The following is a 24113-nucleotide window of genomic DNA, read 5'->3' as shown; positions in this document are numbered from 1 at the left end:
GGTGAATTAGAAAATTGAAGAAGTTGTTGAAAGAGTTTGCATAATAAGAGAATCGAATCTAAGACTTTTACTCTTATACCATGTTAGAGAAACCGATTAACTTAAAAACTTATCAAATGATAACTAAGGGCACAACAATAATATTTAATTAAGAGAAGCCTTAACAAATTTTTATTCTTCTCGAATTAAGCTTGTTCCTAAAACTTTAGACAATGGAGAAGATTTTCTAATTTCAGTTTACAAAAGAATATTCCTTTCAAATAAAATGGGTTAGTTTCTTGTGCTTTAGTTCATAATTCATATATTCATACAGTCCATGTGAGCACTTATTAGAAAACGATGGCAACAACCACCATACGATCAACCCATATTGATTGCCAATATATTTATTTCCGCATTCAATGAAAAAATTGAAGTGTTTGTAATATAATGGCAAAGCATCTTAAAACATGAAAAATATAGTAATGAATATTCACTAATTTGGGCTTAGAAGTTAGAACCACACCTAATTCGGTGTATTATTTGTCCCTAAATCATCCATAATGTATAGGAATCTTTTTCTTCCCCCCAATAAAAAGATTACTAAAAATTCACTCTGTCAATTGTTAAATTGGACTGTCAGTAATTGTTATATTTAGGGGTGGCAATTAATGATATGATTCGTGAGTTAGATTAATAATGGATTTGGATTGATCTAAAAATTAACACAATTAATAAATTAATTTTAATTTTATTTATCTGCACTCAAATTTAACTGAGGCATGTCAAACTAAATTGTGATCACTTGTTCGATGAATAACCAATAAAATTTTTAACCATAAGAAAATTAATGACCGTCACACTTGTAATAACAGCCACCGTCCTACTTCTCGTTGGCACTTCAATTTTCCCAATAAAACAAAATTTGTGTAGCCAAAGAATAGCAAATTGATTCTGCAATGACTAATAAAATACTCGGTTCATACATGATTCAATGTTTATATAACCTTTATGTCCTTATTGAAACCTCTGATCTCGTCTCATCTGCCCACAGATTGATTAAAAATTTCTAATTAAATCCAATAAAAATGAATTAAAAAAAAAAAAAGAGTTAAACATGAGGGTTTTTTGCAATTTCCAATGGTCTCTGACTTTGGCATGTGCGAGTCATGAAGAGAGGCAGCTGCAGCTTAGAATGTCTCGAAGTAGGATATATCTCAGCAGTGACTGCGAGTGTGTAAGTGTACGGACACACAAAAACACTTTTAAGGTTTTTATTATATAACCCAATAATCATCATGGGTTCAGCACCACCATGTTCATCACATGAGACCAATAATTAAGATGGAAAGAAATTAATACATCTAGCAAAAAAGATAAATTTTGATTCTGGTGAAGGGGAAAGGGTGATGAATTTTCATCAATGTGCGTGGCTTTGTGACATATACATTTGTCTTTAACTTGTATGCTTATTTTCTGATAATTTTTTAATGGGGTTTCTTCCTTTTTTCGCTGTCATTGCACTGTTCCAGATTCAAAACAGAAAATTCAGAAAGGGCAGAAGCTGATTTTAGCTTTTTAATGCAAAAAAATTTAGTCATTCGAAAAGATCAAAGATGTTTGTAGAAAACTGAGAGTTGTATAGTTTGCAAAAGGAGGAGGTCAGTCTCATCCTTGATATATATGCATAGATCATCATGGAGTTGCAAGAGTGTGACCAACCAATTTTATTTTGTGTCAAACGTATTTCATTTAGCAATTAACTTTTAAAATTCTATCAACATTGTATTGATCCACACTATCAAGATGATATTAATCTCACAAGATTTTGGGAGTAATTTTAGTTCTTGGATAAGAAAATATGATATCATAGTCAATTTATGCACAAGCAGCATCAAATTCATTCGTAAATATGTGGTTCAAATGCCAAAAGTTGAACATGACCCACATAATAAGGACCAAAAAGACTAAACTACATACGACGAAATTTTTTAGTTTAGTTCCTACACCTAACATTTATAAAGTTCGACTAGAAGTTTTGAAAATATTTTTTTTTATTCTCAAGTATATAAAAATTGAGGGGTCAAGTAGAAATCTTACCTTGGGCTAACAGTAAGCTAAGTATATCAATATGAGAATGCAATATAAGAGAAATCTCACAACAGTTGAAAGTAGACTTTAAGCTAAGTATTAAATTAAAATTTTGGGGTGATAATGGTTAAAAATATATCTGGAGCTACGAGTTCACATGAACATAGAGTTATATGATAAATTTGCTGTAAGACTTTTTCATCACGGTGACCAAAAATGGGCATTATTGGTTTTTGGTTGACGGCCTTCTAATAGTGAATAATAATAATAATGCGTTCTCTCTCATTCATTCATCTATCTATCTAAATAGATAGTGCTGGATTGGTGATGGATAAGGGAAACTTGTCATAGAGCAGAAAGAGATCACGTGACGCCCACATGAAAATGGACGATAAACCATGATTTAAAGGGCGACTTTGGCAGTGTAAGATCCTTTTCGACAAAAGCAAGATGCTAGAGCTTCGGGGTTTCTATCAAATTATAATGCGCAGACATTACTTCCTTTTCTCATTTCTCATCATCATCATCATCATCGTTTTGATTATATGTAGGATCTATCGTTTTCGTACCCATCACCATTCATGCTTTTGTGACAGCCATTTCATTTCGTCTCTTCATCTTCATGTTCTGCCACTGCTAGCAGCCCTGTGCCTTTTGTCCTCTTTTCGACCAATACCATTCAACATTGAAAGCCAACATTTATGCTGCCTTGAAATGGCTGCACCCAATCTTGCACTCCTAGCTAGAAGCCTAGCACTTGATTGCCACAGCCTGTTAGCTCCAGCCCCTTTTAAATTCCATGTATTAGCTAGTTAGTTTTAGTAGTAGCTAGGCTGAGTTGTACTTTAATTGTATGGCTGTGTCATTTCCTTATGTATCTGGTGCATGCAACTCCACGGACAGGCCAATAAATATGTGGCCTATTGAGAGTCTGAATTCATATATTTATACACAACTTGTAGCTGTAGGTCTGTTGTGAATAGCTCAGAAATCTACCTTCACACCTCAGAAATTACATAAAATCCCACCAATATTTGGGAAAATATATGATATAATCCCTCTCAAAATTCCAAGCCAGCGCAATATAAATTCTAGCAAATTGATTAAAATTAAAGTAATCGAAAACAATTTAAAATTTTTTTTATAAACCCCATGTGAGTGAAACTAGAAAAAAGCTTACAAAAATTGGAATGTCTGCTTGTGAGGAACCTCAGATGGAAAGAAAAGTACGGATCACAAAAGTTTTAAGGAAAATTTTGGGACAGAAATAATGATGGGTGGCAGATCAATTTTGGAGGCATCAGTCGATCGATTGCAATGTCTCATAAATAAAGCAGCAAAAACCACTCTTCCAGGCTTTCGTGTTACATCATTTCACACAGCTTGTTTTTGGCCCACCACATTTTGCATTTTGGTCCCATTCCTATGTGGCTATATATAATTATATATCAGCATACAGCCTCATCCAGCTTTACATATTTGTTAAAATTTAGTTTCAATTGACATGTAGTTATAATTTACATTAGTATGTTATATGTTATACGGTCATTATTTAGTATACTATAGAATAAATTGCACTAGAGTGTATATCTTTCGTATTTTTTTTACAACGGTTACAAATTATGGGGTTAGCTTATTTAAGTAGAAAATTATCTAAACCATTTGAGGGGGAAAAAAACTATTAGGATAAGAGGGAAAAGAAAAAAATCCTTATTAATTGACAAAATTAGTCGAAACCCTCCTCATGTTTTAAAACACATCCAAACCTCCTTGGATGTCAACTTTTTTGTTGATATTGTTATTTTATCTTGGTGATTATTTGATATTAGGAATATAAATACCTTTAATTATTTAATTTATTAAATAATTTTGAATCATAATTCAATGAAAATTATGAAAAAAAAAAGTAAGGGATTGCTATAATTTTTCAATTAATTCTGAGAAAATGAAGAAAATAAAATATTGCCAGAAAAATAGCTCATTTTTCAGCTTAAACATTCTCCATATTTTTTCTCTATCGGCGAGGATAGTGCTAGGACTAAAATTTTGGAGGGCCAAACTTTATAAAACTAAATTTTTAGGGGTTAAATTCAGTTAAGTTGTTAAAATATTAAACTTTAGGGGCCAGAATTTTATAAAAGTAAATTTTAGGGGTTGAATTTGAAAAAATGTATTTAGGGATTAAATTCAGTTGAAAAAATTGTTAGAATATTAAACTTGTAGGGCTAAATCATTAAAAAAAACTCTTTTTTAAAAGTAAAATATCTTACATGTGTTAATGTAAATTTTTTAAGATTAGCATGTCATTTACTATCATACTAGCACTTGTTAGCTTCAAGAGAGACGTGACTCTGTCCACCAGAATCTATCATTTTAAATCCCATCATACAAAACAATTAATTAGTTTCTATTTATTTGAAAAAAAATTCTGCTAAAATTACAAAAACAATCGAGTCCAATATTTTATTCCACGAAACAAAAAACAATGCGAATGTATTTTAAAACTCCGTTTAGTCTAGTTTTTCTAATATAGTTTATTTAAGCGTAGTTTTTATTTAATTCCTAAAAATTCTACTCAAAATACAATTAAATAACAATGAAAATTTTGAAAAGAACTTTTAAAATCAAATAAGTACTTATAGTTATTTGATAAATTATACCAAATATCCATCAATTCAATCTAGTTCGGTCTTATCTTAACTAATCCTACAAAATTCAGTCCAAAGTACCAAACACAGCCATATATAGTGGTGTATAATGTTATTGATTATATATATATATATATATATATATATATATATATATATATATATATATTTTTGGGAAGAAAATATAGGTAATAATTTAAGAGGGTACTTTATTAACGGGTCCATTGTGATGAGAAATATAATGTATAATTAGAACATGCATGGAGGTACAACATGCAAAAGTTGGTGCATATATGAGGTAAGCTTTTTTGTGTGTCTGATAAAGTTAGCACCTTGGATTCCTCATAGACACAGAGAAAGAGAGAGATGATCGAGAATTGTTTAAAGAAAGGCTGACGAGTTTCGTTCATTTGGCAGAAAACTTGTCCAATGACCTCACTCCATTTTGTTTTTATCGATTGTCCAATGCTTGTCTATCTCCTTTTCAATTATTTCTTTTCCTCTTCTGTAGGGACTTGAGCTGGACTCTATTAAAAGATCCCTCGCAACAAAGTTTGGTTATTTTGAGTTAAATTTTATAAATATATATGTATTCCAGGAAACTGTTTATCCCTTTCCAAGGTATAAATTAAACTAATTGGCAGTTGTTTTGTTTTGTTTTATTAAAGTTAGTCTTTAAGTCCATGTTCTAAATAATTCATAATTTCAGAGTTCATGTGCAAGTTCTTACTCTCTTTCATATGTAAAATAAGCATGGTGATCGAGAGAAATGAGGAGAAAGAGGCACGTGATGCCCATTTTGTAAAGAGGTCATCAGAACAGAAACCATCATATTGGCGACTTTTTTTTTTTTTTTAAATGAGAATTAATCATTGTATTTTTTGTCCTATGAAGTGTGTTCTGTGCACGTCTCGTATTGATTTCATGGTGCAACTAATATTTCAAGATTATTGATTTATACAAAGAGCAATGCTTTGTGCTTGCTTCCCAAAACCTCTTACAATAATGGTGCGATTATTAAATAAGAATTAGAATAAGTTGAAATCGAAATAATTAGGAATTGGAATGAGCTGGAATGAAAATGAAAAATGAGAATTAAAATAAGTTATTTACTTGAAATGTGAGAATCAGAATCAGAATAAACTATATTACCATTAATATGCATACTTTGTTTTGGAATTAGAATCGAAATAAATTAGATTGTTACGAATTACTAAAAGTCCTCAATTAATTATTGTTATAATACTTTGTATTTTAATTATTGTGATTATTTACCCAAAATTATTATTATTATTATATTAATTAATTAATTATAATAATATGTTAATACATTAATTAATTACAATAATTTTTTGTTGAAGTGAGGACAAAATGGGCTTTTTATTTGGGGGGTAGGGGGGCAACTAGGAATGGGAGACTCATTTCCATCACCTCCTTTGGGAATCAATCTCTCCTTTCCCATTCTCAAATTGAGGTGGGCTCGATAATTTCGATTTCGATTCTCGACTCTACTTTTCGAAGCAAAAATTGGTAATAATTATGATTTTGGGTTCTCACGTCATAATGCTCACTAGCTTGAAAATACTGATGTAGGGTTTCAGAAAGATTTAGATCAAAATGAGAAAGAAATAGTGCAATTAGTTTTTCTATTTACCGGTAAATTAATTTATTGTTGGTTTTTCGTTGTATTCATAATAATCTTGGACTTGTAACTCAATGGTAAGCAATTGTTCAATAGAGATAGAGTCAAAATTAAAAATTATAGGGTTAAATACTATAAAAAGACATATTTTATAATTAAGATAAAAAAAAAAGAGTATACAGTCATTGAGGATAAGATGACACCTTTTAAAACTATAGGTGCTACATCAGAAAATTTTATTTTTATAAGGTTGAAATTTTAAAATTATATAATAAGTTTTATAATTTAATTTAAGCCAGGCATTGGCATCTCCACTCCCGTTGTTGAGGGCATCTATTTGAGCCTTAGTGGGAGCCTTTTCCCCATTCCAAAAAAACATGGCATAAGATATTTCACCATAATATAGTTAGTGCGAATAAATGTCCGAAATAGCTAGTCTTGATGGAACCGATTTGAAGCTTTATAAATCTTGTCCCACATATATATTATACGCTATACATAGTCAAAATTACCGTTCCTTTGTTAATTTTTATTTTGTTAAGAAAAAAATCACACATTCTTATTTGTTTAGTTAGAAACTTACGTGATGAGGAGAGAATTATATCATGAAGACAAATAATTAACAGAATTTTAAGCTTGTGAATTATAAAGATCGCTAAAGTATATGATGTGGTTTAAGTTGTAGTAAACCAAAATAGTAGTCAATATTGTTGATTGCTGAGTAATCTGCTCTGGTCACCATGAAAGGCAGACAGAATCCAACATTAATCATGAATGCTGTATAGGCTTCTTTAAATTCTCTCCAGCGATGATTTTGTATTCATGGTTTTGACTCTTGAGCCTTGATTCAATTGAGCCAAAATTGAATGATTAATAAATTAACTTTACATAATTATTATCACCTAGAATTAACAAATCTAACTTCATAACCGCACCAACTATCCATTTCCATATGATGATCTCATGCGTGCATTAAGCATCAAAAAAGCAAATAATTATGAAAATATTATACCAAATGAATGGTTCTACCTAACCCAACTCTTTTTTTAGAATAAAAATATCCATATTTCAATCATCGTTTATAAAATAAACAAATAAAGCTCTCGAAAGACACTTGGAATAAAGAGTTTAATCTATAAAATTAAGTATGCGGATTAGGTTTCTGTTGCTAGTTATTAATAACTAATATCCATTTCACCTAACAAAAAGATCAAATAGCTCAAATTAACAAATTAATTAAGTGGGTAGAAAACCCATTCGTGTAGTGTTAAGAGCACTACAGTTATGAACATTTTTTATTAGGATTTAAATATTATTATATGGTCTTTCCTATAATTTTTTTTAATCAAATAATGTTTCCGCATGGTATATTAGTATTATATGATAAAAGTCTAATTCGCCACCAAGAGCTTTTTGTTCGAATCGTTTAATTTATTAATCATATCACTTACACCGGAAAAAAGAGGAAAAAAAAAGTGGAGCCGAGAAGTATTAAAGCTTAAACTACTCTTAGGCCTTTCTTGTAAAATTACAATTACCAAGGAAATAATGTATTTAATGTTGATTTTAAGAATAATGATAGAGCTTTAAACTCTTGTTCCAAATTTATTTTATATAAACTGATGTAACATAAATTCATTAGTTGAATGAAAATGTAAAATAATAAAAAACAAACAGAAGTAATGTAAAATCACGCCGATTTTAGTACCTAAAATTTGAAGAGAGAGAAAGAGAGAGAGAGAGGAGATGGGGTCAAACACAAGTTCCTTGCTGGTGAGGTAATTAATTTGTATATATCACCGACCCAAAAATTAAAGAAATCAAACTTTTAATATATGTTTAAAAATTTGTGTCCGTTTGTGTTTATGAGTGCTAATCAAACACTCAGTTAGTGGACATGCCAAAAATAGAATATGAGATTTATATACTGCAAAGATGCCTTTGCTTCTATGTATGCATTGAATTACAAGTAATATAATATCAAATTAATGGCGAATTGATAGAAACTAAGTGTTGTAATTAATTTAATCGCATTTTTTTGATCTTTTGGCATAGTGCAGCGAACTTTCCCTAGAACATGTAATTTACATGCTTAAGAAAAAATTGATTCTCTTCTTCTTCCGAGGAAACGAAGTAACCCCAGTTCTTCTAATCTGCTTATAGCTATAATCAAACTGTTTTATACTTTTCATTCGAAACTCAAAAGTCCTCTATATGTAGTCCATATTCTCTTCTTTATGTTCTTTTTTAAAAGAATAAAACAACAACAAAGAGAAAAGCATTCTACTTTCCCCATAATAATGTTTTTCCTTTAATTTATTTATTTTTTCATTTTTTTTAGTACTCTACTTTGAAATAACATGAATAAGACATTAAGGTATTCGCCACACTAAACTAATGTATAAAAGATTGAATTGATTGGATTAGATTATAATGTACTATATTAAGTGGCATATGTTAAAATTTTATACTATACATATATATTTGGTGGGAGGTGTGGTTATGAGGGATACTAACATCACCATCCGCGCGGGTACAGCCGCACCAAAAAATAAGCGCCCGAAGATTAGGGCGCCAAAACCTCATAGCAAAAAAAGGCCAAAAGGAGATCTGTGTTTACTTGTTCCGAAAGAAATTAAAATTTTAAGTGTTAATAAGCTAAATATTAGCATCGAACTTTCAAGCGGCTTTATTAAATTAAATTTTTTTGACCTTTTAAAAGAATGAGGAAAAAAGAAAAAGGCAAAAAATCTAAGACTTGATTAAACAACATACGTAAACTAAAAGTAAAAGAAATGTGTCTTGCCCAAACAAAAGTTTGATGGGTCGTCACGCTTTTGCTTCTACACAAACAACTCTCACTCGTATACGAGACCCCACCAGTGTTCCGGCAGCAGGCCCTTTCCCTTGTCGGATGCCTTGTACCTTAAGTTAAGGGTGATTGCTTTCTGTTCTCAATCGTTTGAGTTAATTAATTTTAATTAGCCTCTGTATTTTAATTTTAAAAAATTATTTAAAAGATACTTTTGTGGCCGTCATTAATTACTTCAGTAGCTGTTAAATCTAACTTTTTTTTAAAAGATAAAATTATAATAATGTCTTATATAAGTTAAAATTTAACTAAATCTCGGATGCAACGGGTGAAAAATAAAGAATAACTAAGTAAAATTTTAATAGAAACATATATACAATAAAGTCCTTTTGAGTAATTTTTGAAAGTACGATAGTTAATTGGAAAATTGACTCTTGGTGTTGTAGTATGTTTCAAAGATTGGATTGTTCGCCCTTTAAAAGAATAATGATCCTGATCATATCTTAATATTGAAGGATCTTTTGTTACATATGCACTTTTATTTATATAAGGTCAAGATTTATTTATTTATTATTTTCTTATTTATTAACTATCAATCGTATAAGTGTGTTTACTCATAAAAAATCAAATTATGAGAGAATTTTAATTCTCTTTAAAATAGCAGTGGGTGAGCTAGAAGGTCCCAAGGTAGTTCGGTCTATTGCCAATAAATTAATAATTCAAAATTTTGAAAGAGCAAGACTAGTCGATCGACTTGAAGAAGAAGATGAAGAAGAAGAAGAAAGGAAGATTTTTGCTACAACAGAGTCAATATAAGACATTCGTAGCATGGCATAAAACAAAGACTGCCCATAGGGTTTAAATCAAGTTGTTGAGGGTCAACATAAGAAAGGAATCATGACGTTGGTACTTGATTAATTGTGATATAAGTTTACACACACTCTCTCTCTATATATATAATGTAAACAATTCAAAAAGATACCAACTGTAGAATTCAAGCAAGCCATGAATGAACAAAAAACGATGGCTATAATAATAAATTTATATTGGATTCCATTTACTAGCGTACCCTGAATACATACACGATGGTGATCGGTGAGAAATTAAATATTGTTGGAGCAGTTTTAAACATCGTATTATTTAGATATTTTTATTCGGGTTGCGGATCAAGGTGGCTGGTTCTTGACCCGTGCAACGTTGAAGGGGTCTCAAGAGGTTCCAAAAGCCATTGGATCGACGCTGCTTGTTTTGAATTATTTGTTTTTAGAGTCAAAAGAGATGCTATGCCAATTGCCCAAAGGCTTGGTTTCTTAATAATAATAATAATAATAATAATATCACGTTTAAATTAATTGTTTCCTCTTTAACACTACCCAATATCCGAATGATAAGCCATTTTTTCTTTTCACATGCATGCGCGGTGGTGGAAATATTCAGATTGCACCGTTATATTATTGACTATGGAATGAGAATCTGCCCGTTTGATATTCTTAATTAATTGCGCACTCGTTGGAAAAAAAATTCTAACACCGAATGTGAAAAGTCAAACAATGTGATTGTTTGAACGTCATTTGCTTGGTTAATTAACAGGAGACATTTTGGATTACACATATTTTTAAATGTATTGATCAAACGACTCATATTATGGCCGAATTTTCATTAAAGATTCATGATTCGATAGTTTAATTAAAAGATTTTTTAATTGAATTTCTAAACTCTTTGTAATCTCGTTCCGTCAGTCAATAAGATTTTTTTATTTTAGTTAAAAGTAAATAAATAAACTACGTATACTACTGGGAGTGGGTTTTTAATTAGGAATTCTTGATATAAACACACAAAGAGAATATATATATATATATATTATTTTATTTTATTTTATTTTTTAACTCATGGTAATTTTAATATAATTAGATATCCGTATTTGAAAAATTATTCGCCTAGTCTCACTTTCATTTTCGGACTAAAACTACCCCTGATAACGAAAGATTCCAATAAAACAAAAAGAAAAAAACAAAACGGGTCCATTCGTGCCCACATCACATCAACGAAATTGCCACGTGATAGCCACGTGGAATATTCTAGCTACGTACACCAAAGTTTACGGTGCACCGCATCACACAGCATGATTCTGCCCCAGCTCTCTGCTTTTGCTTACCTGGCCTATGAATTAGATCGCCTCGCCTGGTCATCATTCTCCCCACTACTCTGCTGCCACAACAGAAGGCTGGTCTCCCCTCCACTGTCACAATCTCTTTGACGTCCGTTAAAGGCGAATCTTCACCGTTTATGTGAATATACCGGGGAATCCCTCGACGGCGTTTGGGTCTCGCCGTTAAACGCTTAGCTGGATGCCACTGTCACTCTTGAGGCTTCCTCTGAATGGGCCAGCTGGCACACTACTGTACCTGCACATGGCCAGCTACTCCTGTCGTGAGTTCATATAAATTCACTAAAATACCCCTTATTGTACGCCGTATATGCTATAATGCCATTTCCCATTTGTTGCATTAAGTTGTTGACAATTTTTCTAGAATTCTAAAAAATGATATTCGAGTATTTTGACACTAAACCGTAAAAGTATACTCTTCTATAATATAAATGTGAATGGAAGACTTCATTATTATTTTATAAATATTTTTTTTTTATAAAAAGTAATAATTAAGTGTTGGTTGGTTCTATTAATAATTTTTTTTGTGGACAGTATAAGATATTTGAAATTTAAATTTACTTGCATTAAGATATTAAAATATTAAGAAATATTTTAAGCATCAATTTGATAATTCCAATAAAATTTATTTAAGTATTAGTTATATAAAATGTTGTTGCATTCTTGTGAATAATGATAATTCGACATCACATTTTACGAATATTTTTCTGAAGTAATGAACTCCAAATTCACTTCATCGAAATTTTATATACAACAAAAATACTCTGGAGCTCTTTTGAAGCAATCGGATTTGTGTTTGAAGCATTTTCGCAAACAATGGCATAGATGAAGGATAGTTAGTACCTTGGAGACACCGATTGAGAAAGGAGAGGTATTAAATGTTGCTGATTTTGGGTGGTGGTTCTTTTAATTTTGTGCTAGAAAGTACAGGAATCTAGGATAATAATAATAGTAGTACACATAAATTTTTTTTATTAAATAAATTACTTGCACATTTCAATTATGTATATTTGGGTCAAATTATGAGGCAGTCTGAAAACCATTCAAAAATTACAAAAAGAAATAATAAAATTTAACTATCCTAAAGTGTCCAAGTTGTAAGGTATAATATACTCATAAATTTTAATTTTATGACACCATATTCTTTACACAAATTGTTACGAAATTTTCAGATCATCTAATAGTAGATTTTTAACGATATAGATTAAATCATACAATAATTAGTAAATACAAATGCCATATCTAATAATTAATAATGGTAACAACTAACAACCATTGATATTTAATATTAAAGACTGGGGTAAATCCACACATTTTATATAATGTTGATTTTTTTTTTAAAAAAAGGAGAACAACAGTAAGGGCTAGTTTGGTAATGCTGCAACTTTTAAAATAATTGTTGTTAGCTGTGCTGTATAAATAATCAGCTGTGAAGAGAATCAGTTAAGTGTTTGGTAAATTTTATTTTCAAAAGTACTGTGAATTTTGAAAGTAGTTATGCCTGTTTGGTAAATCTTATTGTTAAACTGGTGTAAGAAAATAAATGACTAAAATGTACATAATGTAGGATGAAAAATGTACACGTACAATATCTCGTTGAATCAAACAATTTTTTTTTATAAAAATGTGGAATTGGCATATTAACTTCTTGCTAAGCAGCATAAACATAACATTTTCTATAGTTTTGTGCCTTGTATCTTTATTTACACAAACTATTCTTATGGAGAAAATGTTAATTATAATAAAAAATTATTAAAATATTAATTTTATTTCCAATTTAAATAAGGATAATTTCGGGTTTAAGTAATAATTGTAAGGATATTTATGAAATTATATTAAAGAATAAAATTGATTCTCAAAATCAGAATCTAAAAGTTACTCTTTCCCTGCTTTTCAAAATCAGCTGTAGGAGGAGCTGATTTTAGCGAAAGTAATTTTAATTTTTTTTTATCAAACACCAAAATTAACTTTTAAATTTTTAAAATCACTTTTAACCCTCTCAAAAATAATCCTAAACGGGGCCAAGTTTTCAATTGGAGTGAGGGAGTTCCACGAGAGTAGGATAACAAAGTACAGGAGTCGTTCGCATTTCAAGTGATTTCTCTTGATAGTGTCCAAACGGTAAATTTATTAGATTCATCAACTCTTGTTTGATTGACACGTGGCTTCCGTGAAAGCGTGCACGAACGCAGTAATTATTCATTCATTCAGAGGTGAAAAGTCCAACATGAACTCCCCTACGCTGCGCACATCTCTTTAACCTACGCACTTCGCTATTTAATCACTTTCTCTACTGCGAAAATTAGAAGTCGTGCAATTTTTTATTTCTTTCACGCGCATTCTCGCGCGTCCACTTTACAGCTTTTTTGTTTTGTGTTGAAATTGTTGTTCTAAGTCTTCGTATCCCATTTTTTAAAATAAAATATTTGGCTATTTCCTTCAAATTGCAATTTAATTTGTTAATCTTTTTAAGTATAGTATACTGAAAATTAAATACTCCCCACATATGCTAATGGGTTCAAATCAACTTGCACTTAAAATTGAATTTATTAATTTATATATATGTGTTTGAATATCTATTTAAATACGCGATCTCTCAATAATGTTGCATATTTGTGTAATTCGAGAGAATTCCCGCTGGCAATGATTATGCATTTGACATACAACTCTGATGGTCTTGTGACAATAATTTTTGTGTTAGGTCTATGATTAATCGTTGATAAAGGAGTTTTTTTTTTTTGTGTAGTTGATCTTACAATATGAGAACTTTTCTTATCCTACCGAGGATGATTTTGTGTGTGTGTGTATTCATTTTATAGTTTTGCTATTATCAGTTCATTTTAGTGATAATTTGTTCTTAAAGAAATCCATTAGATTTTAGATATGAGATCTTCTCTATTCAAATGTTAGATAATGGTACGTAAATTATAATTATTTTTTCACTTTCAATGAAATCTTTCTATTCAGTAATTGAAGAGAAGATTGGACTTTAATGATGAAGGGATTTTTCATTTCAATTAAGAGGATTTTATAATTAATGGAGTGGTAGTCTTATGTTTATTTTTTTTAATTTTTTATGCACGATTTAACTTGCTTTGTAAATTAGTCAATTTGACATGTGATAATGCATTTGCTATTTTTCTACTTCTTCTAAAACAAGTACAAGTTTTTATTTTTACAATTTTGTACCTTTGATGCATCAATGGAGGAGAAAAATTATATTGATCAATATTGATTCATTTTTGTTTTTATTATGCCATATATTTTTTTGATAGTTCTGAATATTTTCATGTAATTATTAAATTAAATATTAATTAAGAGCATTGGATTCCAAATGGAAACAGACTTCATAAATGGTCTTTGCAATTAAGAATTTAATATAATCATTGGAAAGGAAAATTCAAAGCATTTCAAATTTAATACTCTCTAGTAACAATATAATAGTAAAAAGGAAAATTACATAAAAAGTCAAAACCAAAATCTAGATATAAATAAGAATTGACACAAAAAAAAAGCCGCGAGTGTATGCAATTTCCATAGATAGAGAGTGGGCATTGTAATTACATAAAAACAATGCATCAAGTAAAGCCAAATAGCCAATTTTATAGACAATTAAGCGAGAGAGAATATTAGATAGGGAGAAGTGTGTCCAAGCAAAGCAACCCAAACCGGTGGCCCTTCTTAATGCAAATCACAAAAGAACAAAAAAAATAATAAAATAATTAATTTCTATAAAACTTTGTTTATTGCCACTAAAAATTAAAATTGTGTTTATAAAAAACAAAAGCGAATAGAGAAATCAGAAGATGAGAGAGAAGAGAAGGGAAATGAAATGAAATCTGTCTCGTGAGGCAGCAGGTGAATGAAAAGAGAAAATAAATAAATTAATTAAAAAAAAGGAAAATAAAAGGTTCTTTCATTTCATTTCTTCTCTTCTTTCTCTTTCTTTCTCTCCACAGTGTAAAAACCCCATTCTCTCTCTCTCTCTCTCTAAAAAAGAAAAAAAACTCTCTCGCTCTCAAAGCTTCACATTCATTCTTTGCTTCCTTCTTTTTATATCACGAGATCCCCATCTCTTTCTCTCTTTCCTTTCTCATGTCTTCTTCAAAGCAACACTCGCTTCTGTTGAGTTCCATTTACACACATTGCTGCTGAGAGAGGGGGGAGAGGAGAAGAAAGAAGGAGAGGATTGGAGAATAATTGATATTATAAGTGCTTTCCCCTGTTTTCGTTTTTCTTGTTTGGTTACTGGGAAAAACGAAGAAACAAAACAACTAAATTCATAATGTCGCATTCTGGCAAAAATAACAACACCACCACCACCGCCACCAACATTACCGAGTTAGGGTTTCATAATCTCTCCTTCTGTGATGACGCATTGAGCTGCGAGGCCAACAAGCCCGATTTTCGAGAACTCGATCTGGGTTCGCCCGTTTCGCCGCTGCGAACTCGCCCGAGTGGACTCACTGCAACTAGTACGACCACTACAACGACAACGAGCTCCAGTTCTAGCTCATCCGGATCCGTTTCGGGCCAAACGAGACTCAACCCAGTTAACAAGAGGCACGATTCTATCCCGAACAGCCACTCCGGTGAGCTGTCCGGGTCTTCTGAAACCAGCCCAACTGCTCCGACGCGGAAGCCGGGTCACGCTAGATCAGACTCCGGATCCGTATCCGTATCCGGTCACCCGTTGATTTACTCTGGTCAGAGCAGCCATCAGAGCTCTGTCAGCTCACCGCCTCCCAATGTGCTTCCCACGGGGAATATATGTCCTTCTGGGAAAATTTTGAAAACGGGGATTGGGTTAACGTCGAACCGGAGCTCGAGAACCGACACGCTCGGATCCGGAATGGGTCATTATGGACACGGAAGCATAATGCGTGGAGGAAGTAATCATATTGTTGGTGGAGGTTCTGCCACTTCCGTCAAAAGCGGAGGAAGTTTGGCCGTGGGCCCGGAGAATGCAAATGTGAATAGGAATAGAGGCGGAATCTGCGGCGGAGATGCGGAGGAGTTGAAGAGAATGGGGAATGAGTTGTATAGAAAGGGTTGTTTTGGTGAGGCATTGAGTATGTATGATAAGGCAATATCTTTAGCCCCGCGAAACGCAGCGTTTAGGAGTAATAGAGCAGCGGCACTCACGGGGTTGGGGAGAATTGGGGAGGCGGTGAAGGAATGTGAGGAGGCGGTGAGGTTGGATCCTAATTATTGGAGGGCTCATCAACGTTTGGGTTCTTTGCTTGTAAGGTGAGAGTCTGAGGAAAGTTGGTTTGGTTAGGGGTTTTGTGCTTGTTTTTGTGATAATGTTGGCTTGATTTTTGAGGTGTTTGTGTAATCTTGATGATCTTTTGATCTACATTTGGTCATTTTTATTGATGTTTTGAGCTACATTGGCGAGAATGGTTGATGTTTGAAATAAATCTGTGCTTTTGGATAATTTGTTGATTGTATTGATATTGATAATGCCTGGTTTTTATCTGTGGGAATGTGTGGTTTTCATTGACTTAAGCTGAAATGGTTAGTCATATCACGAATCTTATTCCGTTAGATGTTGAGTATTATGAAAATAATTTGCTGGGTCAATGTGAGTAAAGCGATGGTTATTTGTTCCTTTCTATGTTGTTGTGTATGGCTGAATGGAGTTAGTTTTGGCTTTTGCTTTTGAGTTTATTGCTAAGATGCTGGATTTGCAGAAACTTTGGCATTGTTGGTGGGTTAATAGAAGTTCTGTTGATAGTTGATGTGCTTTGGCTAAAAGTTTTAGTGGTTATTTGTTGGATTTTAAGGTCTGGTTCATGTGTCGGTGTTAGCTAATGACACTTTTTTGTCTTTTGCTCTTGTAATACTCACATCTGCGATCTTAATCTAATCTACTGTTTTTCTTTTCAATCCTTTTTTCTTTTGTTCGTAGCTTGACTGCACAAGGTTACCTGGATTTCTTATTTAAAAGGCTTCGTTCTTTTGGTGACTCTGGTTCTCATTATGACTTCATGATCTCTCATCTTTTATGGCAATTTGATCTCCATTGTCTCAGTCTTTGGATAGACTATCTGATTTGGGTTCATTGATCTCAGTCTTGTTCTTGTTATCGTAGTTTAGCCTAGTTGGATCTCGGTTTCTTCATCAAGCCCTAAGCTGCACAAAATCAAATTCACATAAAAGTTTTGGCTGCATCTTTAACTGCATTTTGTCACAGGTTAGGGCAAGTTGAAAATGCCCGGGGGCACCTTTGTTTGTCTGGGCAGCAGGCAGATCCAACTGAGGTGCACAGGTTGCAGGTAGTGGAGAAGCATCTCAGCAAATGCACAGATGCCCGAAAGGTCGGTGACTGGAAAAGTGCACTGAGGGAAGGTGATGCAGCCATTGCTGCTGGAGCTGACTTTTCTCCTCAGGTAAAACCCTAGCTTGAATGTTTTCCTAGTGAATTTGATGCAAATAAAAAAGTAACAGTAGCCTTAACTGGTTCAATTTGAAATTACAGCTCTCAATGTGTAGAGTAGAAGCCCTTTTGAAGCTTCACCAACTTGAAGATGCTGAGTCAAGCCTATCAAACATTCCTAAAATAGAACCATCCACAGTCTCTAGCTCACAAACTAGATTTTTTGGGATGCTTTCTGAAGCTTATACCTTCTTTGTCCGAGCTCAGATTGAGATGGCACTGGGAAGGTAAGTTCTAAAATGCTAGGCTTTATCAGAAATCAGATATCTAAGGGAGAGTGAGAATAGATGATGGATGTCTTGCAGGTTTGAGAATGCAGTTACAGCTGCTGAAAAAGCTGGGCAAATTGATCCCCGGAATGTTGAAGTTGCAGTACTGCTTAACAATGTCAAGTTGGTTGCTAGAGCACGTGCCCGTGGCAATGATCTCTTTAAATCTGAAAGGTTCACTGAAGCCTGCCAAGCATATGGAGAAGGCCTCAGGTTTGATCCATCAAACTCTGTTCTCTATTGCAATAGAGCAGCTTGTTGGTTCAAGCTGGGACAGTGGGAGCGGTCTGTTGAGGACAGCAACCAAGCTTTACTTATTCAACCCAATTACACAAAAGCACTTCTTCGACGAGCTGCCTCAAACAGCAAGGTACAGTTTTCTGAAGAGTTATCTTCTATTTTTTCCCTTTGATATTTGTAGAATACACGAAATGATAATTGCTTTAAACAACAGCTAGAAAAGTGGGCAGATGCTGTCAGAGATTTTGAGGTTTTGAGGAGAGAACTTCCAGATGACAATGAAATTGCAGAATCCCTCTTTCACGCCCAGGTTTCATTGAAGAAATCTCGTGGTGAAGAAGTTTATAATATGAAGTTTGGTGGTGAAGTGGAGGAAGTGTCAAGTCTTGAGCAGTTCAGAGCTGCAGTATCTTTACCCGGTAAGCCTTCTGTCTGCAATTTTCAGATTCAAATGGTCTTTATCTGGCCGTTTCAATCTGTGTTCAAAAGAACAGTTTTGAGGTGGTATTCAAATAATTGCAGGTGTCTCAGTAGTCCATTTCAAATCAGCTTCCAACTTGCATTGCAAACAAATATCTCCATATGTTGAAACACTATGTGGCCGCTACCCATCCATAAATTTTCTCAAGGTAAATAATTCACTTAATATCTAGCTGACTTAATTTTACTTGCCTATATGAAAATGAGAAACAATGTGAATCTCTTACTTGTATCTGGGGCTGTTTAACTAAAAGGTCGACATTGATGAGAGTCCGGGAGTTGCACATGCTGAGAACGTGAGGATTGTACCAACATTCAAGATATACAAAAATGGTAGCCGAATGAAGGAAATTGTGTGCCCTAGTCGTGATATGTTGGAACACTCGGTGAGGCATTACAGCTTTTAGCACTCAAGACTGTACCGTGCTTGTTTCTTTATAGTGATTTCTCGCTACCCAAACCCCCATTTTGATGGGAACACTCTTCCACTGCCCAACCATTCATTTCTCCCGCCATAAAATTATTACTAGATAACTGTGACATAAATCAGAGCCACATAATAATCTCACTAGCCAGAGGAACCCAGAGAGATAGCTTAGTCCCTTTTGCAGTTTTTATTTATTCATTCATTCGTCATTGCTCTGGTGGTTCCACCTTCCTTCTGCCATCTCCTTTTATTGTTTTGCTTTTCTTTTTTGGAACTTCATTTCCAGTTTGTTGTAGGCCAGCCTGGTTCTTGTATCCCCATTCCCCATCTCCATTAAGAGAAACTATTGAAAAGTATGTATAATTTGATTAAATTTGGTCCTTAGCTGAATTTTAGGGAGGGAGAGAGAGAGAGAGAGAGAGAGAGAGAGAGAGAGAGAACTGGCAGGCTCTTAGAATATTGATCTGTACATGTATATATGTGATGATATATATACAAAATATTGGAAGCCTTGAGGGAGATTGGATGTCTGGTGGGTACTTAGTTACTGGGTTAGTGAAAGAGGGATGAATATGTTGTTATTAATATTGTTGTTTTTTCTCAACCATTTCCGTCAATAAAAAAAAAAATCCCATTTTTTCTTCCGCTGGCTTCAAACTTCACCATTCTCGAATGCACGTATAGTATGTGGAATCCTCTATCAAATCAAGACCATGATTTCATTTTCCCATCTGAATATTATGTCTGATCATTATGCTCTCATATTTTCATTCATTATGTTGTTAGTTTATTGTGTTTGTGCTATTGATCAAATGTTCCATGAATATACTTTTTGAGTTTCCATCTACATTGCAGTTAGCATAGGATTGTTGAGAAACGCCAAATGCATGATGCATATGTGTGTGTGTGTTTGTGTATCAGCTTGTTCATTTAGTGATGGCATGAGAAACCTGACTTGATATTAGTACAGATAAGTTAGAAAAAGTACATGTATTGTTTAATGAAGGGTTGGTTTTCTTATTAAGGAGTGGACAAGAGTAGTTGACACAATTCATTACTCTTTCTCCATCTAGACTGTCCTTTTTAGATAGGAGCCAGGTTGGCCTTGAAAGGCCACCCTATTTGTTTTTGTCAACATTTGTAATAACAATGTTATCATTGTTTTTAGATTAAGTGCAATTAATGCCTCGTTTAACTCTAATATTCTATAATATGTGCTTTTGATTAAGCACTTTTTTGGCTGGAAGTGATTTCTAGCGAAGTTCTTTATTGCCTTGTTGTGGGGGCAAAATGACTTCTTTTGAAGGGCTCCTCTTCTAATTTCAAATCACATGTGAGCATTTAAGTGCCCCACATCGCACCCACCTAACCCAAATTTGCAAGAAAGTTGAAAAAAAGAAAACCAAATGGTCCAAAAGTTAAGTGGTCGGTGCTAATCTACGCCGGTGGCACTGGTTTTGTGGGACCTTGGTCAGCATTCGCCACGTGTTCTGCCGTCGTAATAAATGACGAATGCTGTCAGTGTCATTGTGTTGTAGTTTCGATGTATGCTTAGGGGCACTGTTGGAAATTCAGAGAAAGTTCTTGATCGCGTAGAAGACCAAATGTATACGCACGTTTTTTTTTTAAAGAAAAAAGAAAATGAAGATGATAAATCCTACCATCTAAGTTACAAATAGGGGTCTAGTTGTCTTTCCACGTTTGTCATTTTTCACATTGGTCTCTAATATTAATAATAAGGGTAGATTTTCTTTAAATTTGAAGGGAGGGTTGATATACAGTATTGTAATATAATTATTTAGAAAAATCTCGATCGATTTTTTATTGTAAATATTAGTAAAATTTTGATTATAATATATCAATATATCAAAAAAGAAAAAGTTACAAATATATGGTTGTGAGATTTCTTAAAAGAATTTTACGTGTCATCAGGTAGAAGAGATTAATAGTAACAATAATACTTATTTATTTGGCTGATTGCCATATATTTTGGGTATCTCTGGTACCGTTAGATAATTAGTTTTTTATTAATTTTTGTAAATTTTATGATCTTTTGATTACGTCGAAGTTGTGATTGTTAAATTTTATTAATTTTGATTAATTTTCTAATCTATGTCTGAGCTGTGAAAGGGAGGGTATTAGACTATTTTTCCATTTTTATTTTTTGCTGAAAATATAATAGTAAAAATTGTTGGTTAAAAAAATTGATTTATTACCCTAATATTACCAAAAAAAAGAAAAAGAGAGAGAAAAAAAATGACAGAGGTATTGTCATGTCAAATAATTCTTGGATGTTGACAAACGATAAGAGACCGAAAAAATTAAAAAAAATAGAAAATAAAAATGGGCGATTTTGGAAGCGCGTGGATGCACCTTCCAGGCCGCGATTGACTGGCGATGCACCACTCTTCAATTTTATACAAGTAAGCTGAAAAAGTAAAATTTTTTCTAATCATAGGAAGACATAAAGTCGATAAAAAGCAAACAATCATGAGGGATGCGTATCGTACCGTGCTGTAAATGTAAGGTTCTGTATAATTGTACGGTATAAGTAAAACTCGTTTGTTTTCGGACACGCTAGGTATAGCCGTTACTCGTGGCTCAGATTTAGATTTGATGTTTCGGCTGAAAAACTGTGTCGTTTTGTGGAATTTTGATTGATTGGAAGGCTTTTAGTGATTTATTTTATCCGTTTGTGTAAAATTTTAACGGCTGGTTGAATTAGTCTGCCTAGTGATGTAATTCGGCCATTTATATTTAGAAGGGGTGTTTAGAATTCATTCTAAATCTCCTCAATTTGTCTATCTGTAGAAATTTAATTTATAAAAATTCGATCCGTGAATTAATAGATTGTATTGAATTAAAAATTTAAAAATTCTCAGTCAGTGGATTAGATATGGATTTAGTTATGTAAATCCGTAAAAATCTATGAATTCGTAAAAAAAATTATTTAATAAAAAAATTAAATTTGTAAATATGGTCTTAGTACTAACTAATAAATAAATAAATTAGAATATAGTTACATTAATATCATATTATATTTTATTTGATAATAATATAAAATAAAAATAATTAAATAAACAAATATAGCTTCCTAAGCAGTTAATTTTCCTGTACTGGTCTAAACAAATTGAGTTTTTTTCTTCTTGGTGTGTTATATTTTGAAACTTTGAATTTATTCTCTAGTTTTATTTAAATAATTAATTTATTTTAATAAATTTGATCGGTAGGAAAATTATTTTTATATTTAGTTAGTTCGTGGATATGACAGAATTAAAATTTTTAGCCCGCAAACCAATCTGTAAAATGGTGGATTTGATATGAATTGGATTAAATCTGTATCCGATCCGCAAACATATAGATTGGATTTGAATTTGAATTGAATTTCACCAATCTGTGGATTGGATTTGATTAAAATTTTATAATCTACAAAATCATGGATCAGATATGGATTGATGTCCAATCCGCAAAATTTGATCTACAAACACCTCTATCATTTAGATTCATTTTTCATGAGACTGTTAACAGATAGCATTTAGTTCTAAATTAGAGTTGGCAACCAAATGTGTTCGTGTCGTGTTAAATTTAAGTTCATCTACATACGACTCATTTAATTGTGTTAAAATATTGAGACTCTAATCCGATATTAAAAATGAATGAGTCACTTTATAACCTACTTAATATCTATATATTTAACAAGATTTACATCAAATATTTATACTTCATTGCACACATTATTTATTGATATTATAAAATATATATCTTTATTAATATTTTACATTAAAATTCTAAATCTATATACAATTTTATAAATGAAACACCATATATACGTTCATTCTTTTTTTAAAAAAAGAATCATATCTAATATTTGAGTTTTGATGACAAGAGGCCACAAATTGATTTAGAATAGAAAGTATAATCGTGTTATTGATCGAATAAATAAGTAAAAAATTTTAACTTTAATCTGACACGAAAAAATAATTATATCAATCCATATGTGGCGCATTTAATAATCGTGTCATATTTAATGGTTCATACTCATTTATTCATATTGTATTCATGTTGAGCATTCGAATCGTGTCAAATTTTTACCAGCTCTAGTTTCAATAGTGACATGAGGGCGACCGAGATGACATCAGCTTGCAGTGCACTGTTTTGATTATTATGCTGGTATTGCATAATAACACTATTTTTGTTCGCCTTTGGTCACTATTACAACCAAATAATAATATCCTTACTAATTATAAAAAAAACATTGCAATTACTTTTCCAATTCTTTTTTTTTTTTGGGAAGAAATCATTAAAATAAGATTAAACGAAGCAATTTTTTTTTCATTTTGAATTAACCATTACCCAATTTTTAAATCGAAGCATATCAGGACTGATGATTAAATTTATATTTCTTTCCGTTTTGTGGGTATAAGATTTGAACTCCAATACTTTTTTTTTTTTTCAATTTCAAAATTTTACCAACTGAATTTGACAGTAGTCACTGATTGTTACTTGATTTCGCCTTATATAGGTTGTGTTTTTTTTTTTTTTGAAATTTGAATAGGTTGGAATTTAATTGAGTATGAAATATATTTGAATAATATGTTTGTTTCTTTTTTTTTTAACATCTGAATAGAAAAAATTTAAAAGTGAGTAGTTTGATATAAATATCTTCTGAGTGGTGCATATATTTATTTTTCACAATGTAGAAATTTAACAAGTTGACTAGTTCGATTTGATTAAAAAAATAATACTATCATTATTTCTTAATTTAATTTTGTAACAAAAGCTGTAATTATAACATCAACTCTCATAAAAATTCAATGTCCTTGTTTTAGTTTTTATTCATCATAATTGATATAATCTGATTTGTTCAATAGTTTGTTTAGTTAATGTTACCATGTGAATAAAGATTTATAGCAATT

At 32.1% G+C, this 24113-nt stretch overlaps 1 protein-coding gene across 1 annotated transcript; it reads left to right on the top strand.

Moving 5' to 3' along the window:
- The first annotated feature begins 15299 nt into the window (after positions 1 to 15299).
- LOC18046794 (TPR repeat-containing thioredoxin TTL1) lies at positions 15300 to 19796 on the top strand. The gene is made up of 7 exons (XM_006442474.2): positions 15300 to 16589; positions 17539 to 17734; positions 17824 to 18008; positions 18087 to 18420; positions 18505 to 18709; positions 18813 to 18919; positions 19025 to 19796. The coding sequence occupies exons 1-7, from the start codon at positions 15625 to 15627 to the stop codon at positions 19175 to 19177; spliced, it is 2145 nt and encodes a 714-aa protein (XP_006442537.1). The 5' UTR covers positions 15300 to 15624; the 3' UTR covers positions 19178 to 19796.
- Positions 19797 to 24113: the final 4317 nt, after the last annotated feature.

Source organism: Citrus clementina, unplaced genomic scaffold (assembly GCF_000493195.1).
Source record: "Citrus clementina cultivar Clemenules unplaced genomic scaffold, Citrus_clementina_v1.0 scaffold_3, whole genome shotgun sequence".
NCBI classification, from domain to species: domain Eukaryota; kingdom Viridiplantae; phylum Streptophyta; class Magnoliopsida; order Sapindales; family Rutaceae; genus Citrus; species Citrus x clementina.
The sequence above is the reverse complement of the archived record's forward strand: the minus strand, read 5'-3'. Positions and strand labels throughout refer to the sequence as shown.

Excerpts from the sequence above, each read along its gene's own strand:
- LOC18046794 (XM_006442474.2), top strand. The coding sequence starts at position 15,625 with ATGTCGCATTCTGGCAAAAATAACAACACCACCACCACCGCCACCAAC. Across the intron at positions 17,735-17,823 it reads GAGCTGACTTTTCTCCTCAG|CTCTCAATGTGTAGAGTAGA; the intron begins GTAAAACCCTAG and ends TTGAAATTACAG. Across the intron at positions 18,920-19,024 it reads CATCCATAAATTTTCTCAAG|GTCGACATTGATGAGAGTCC; the intron begins GTAAATAATTCA and ends TTTAACTAAAAG.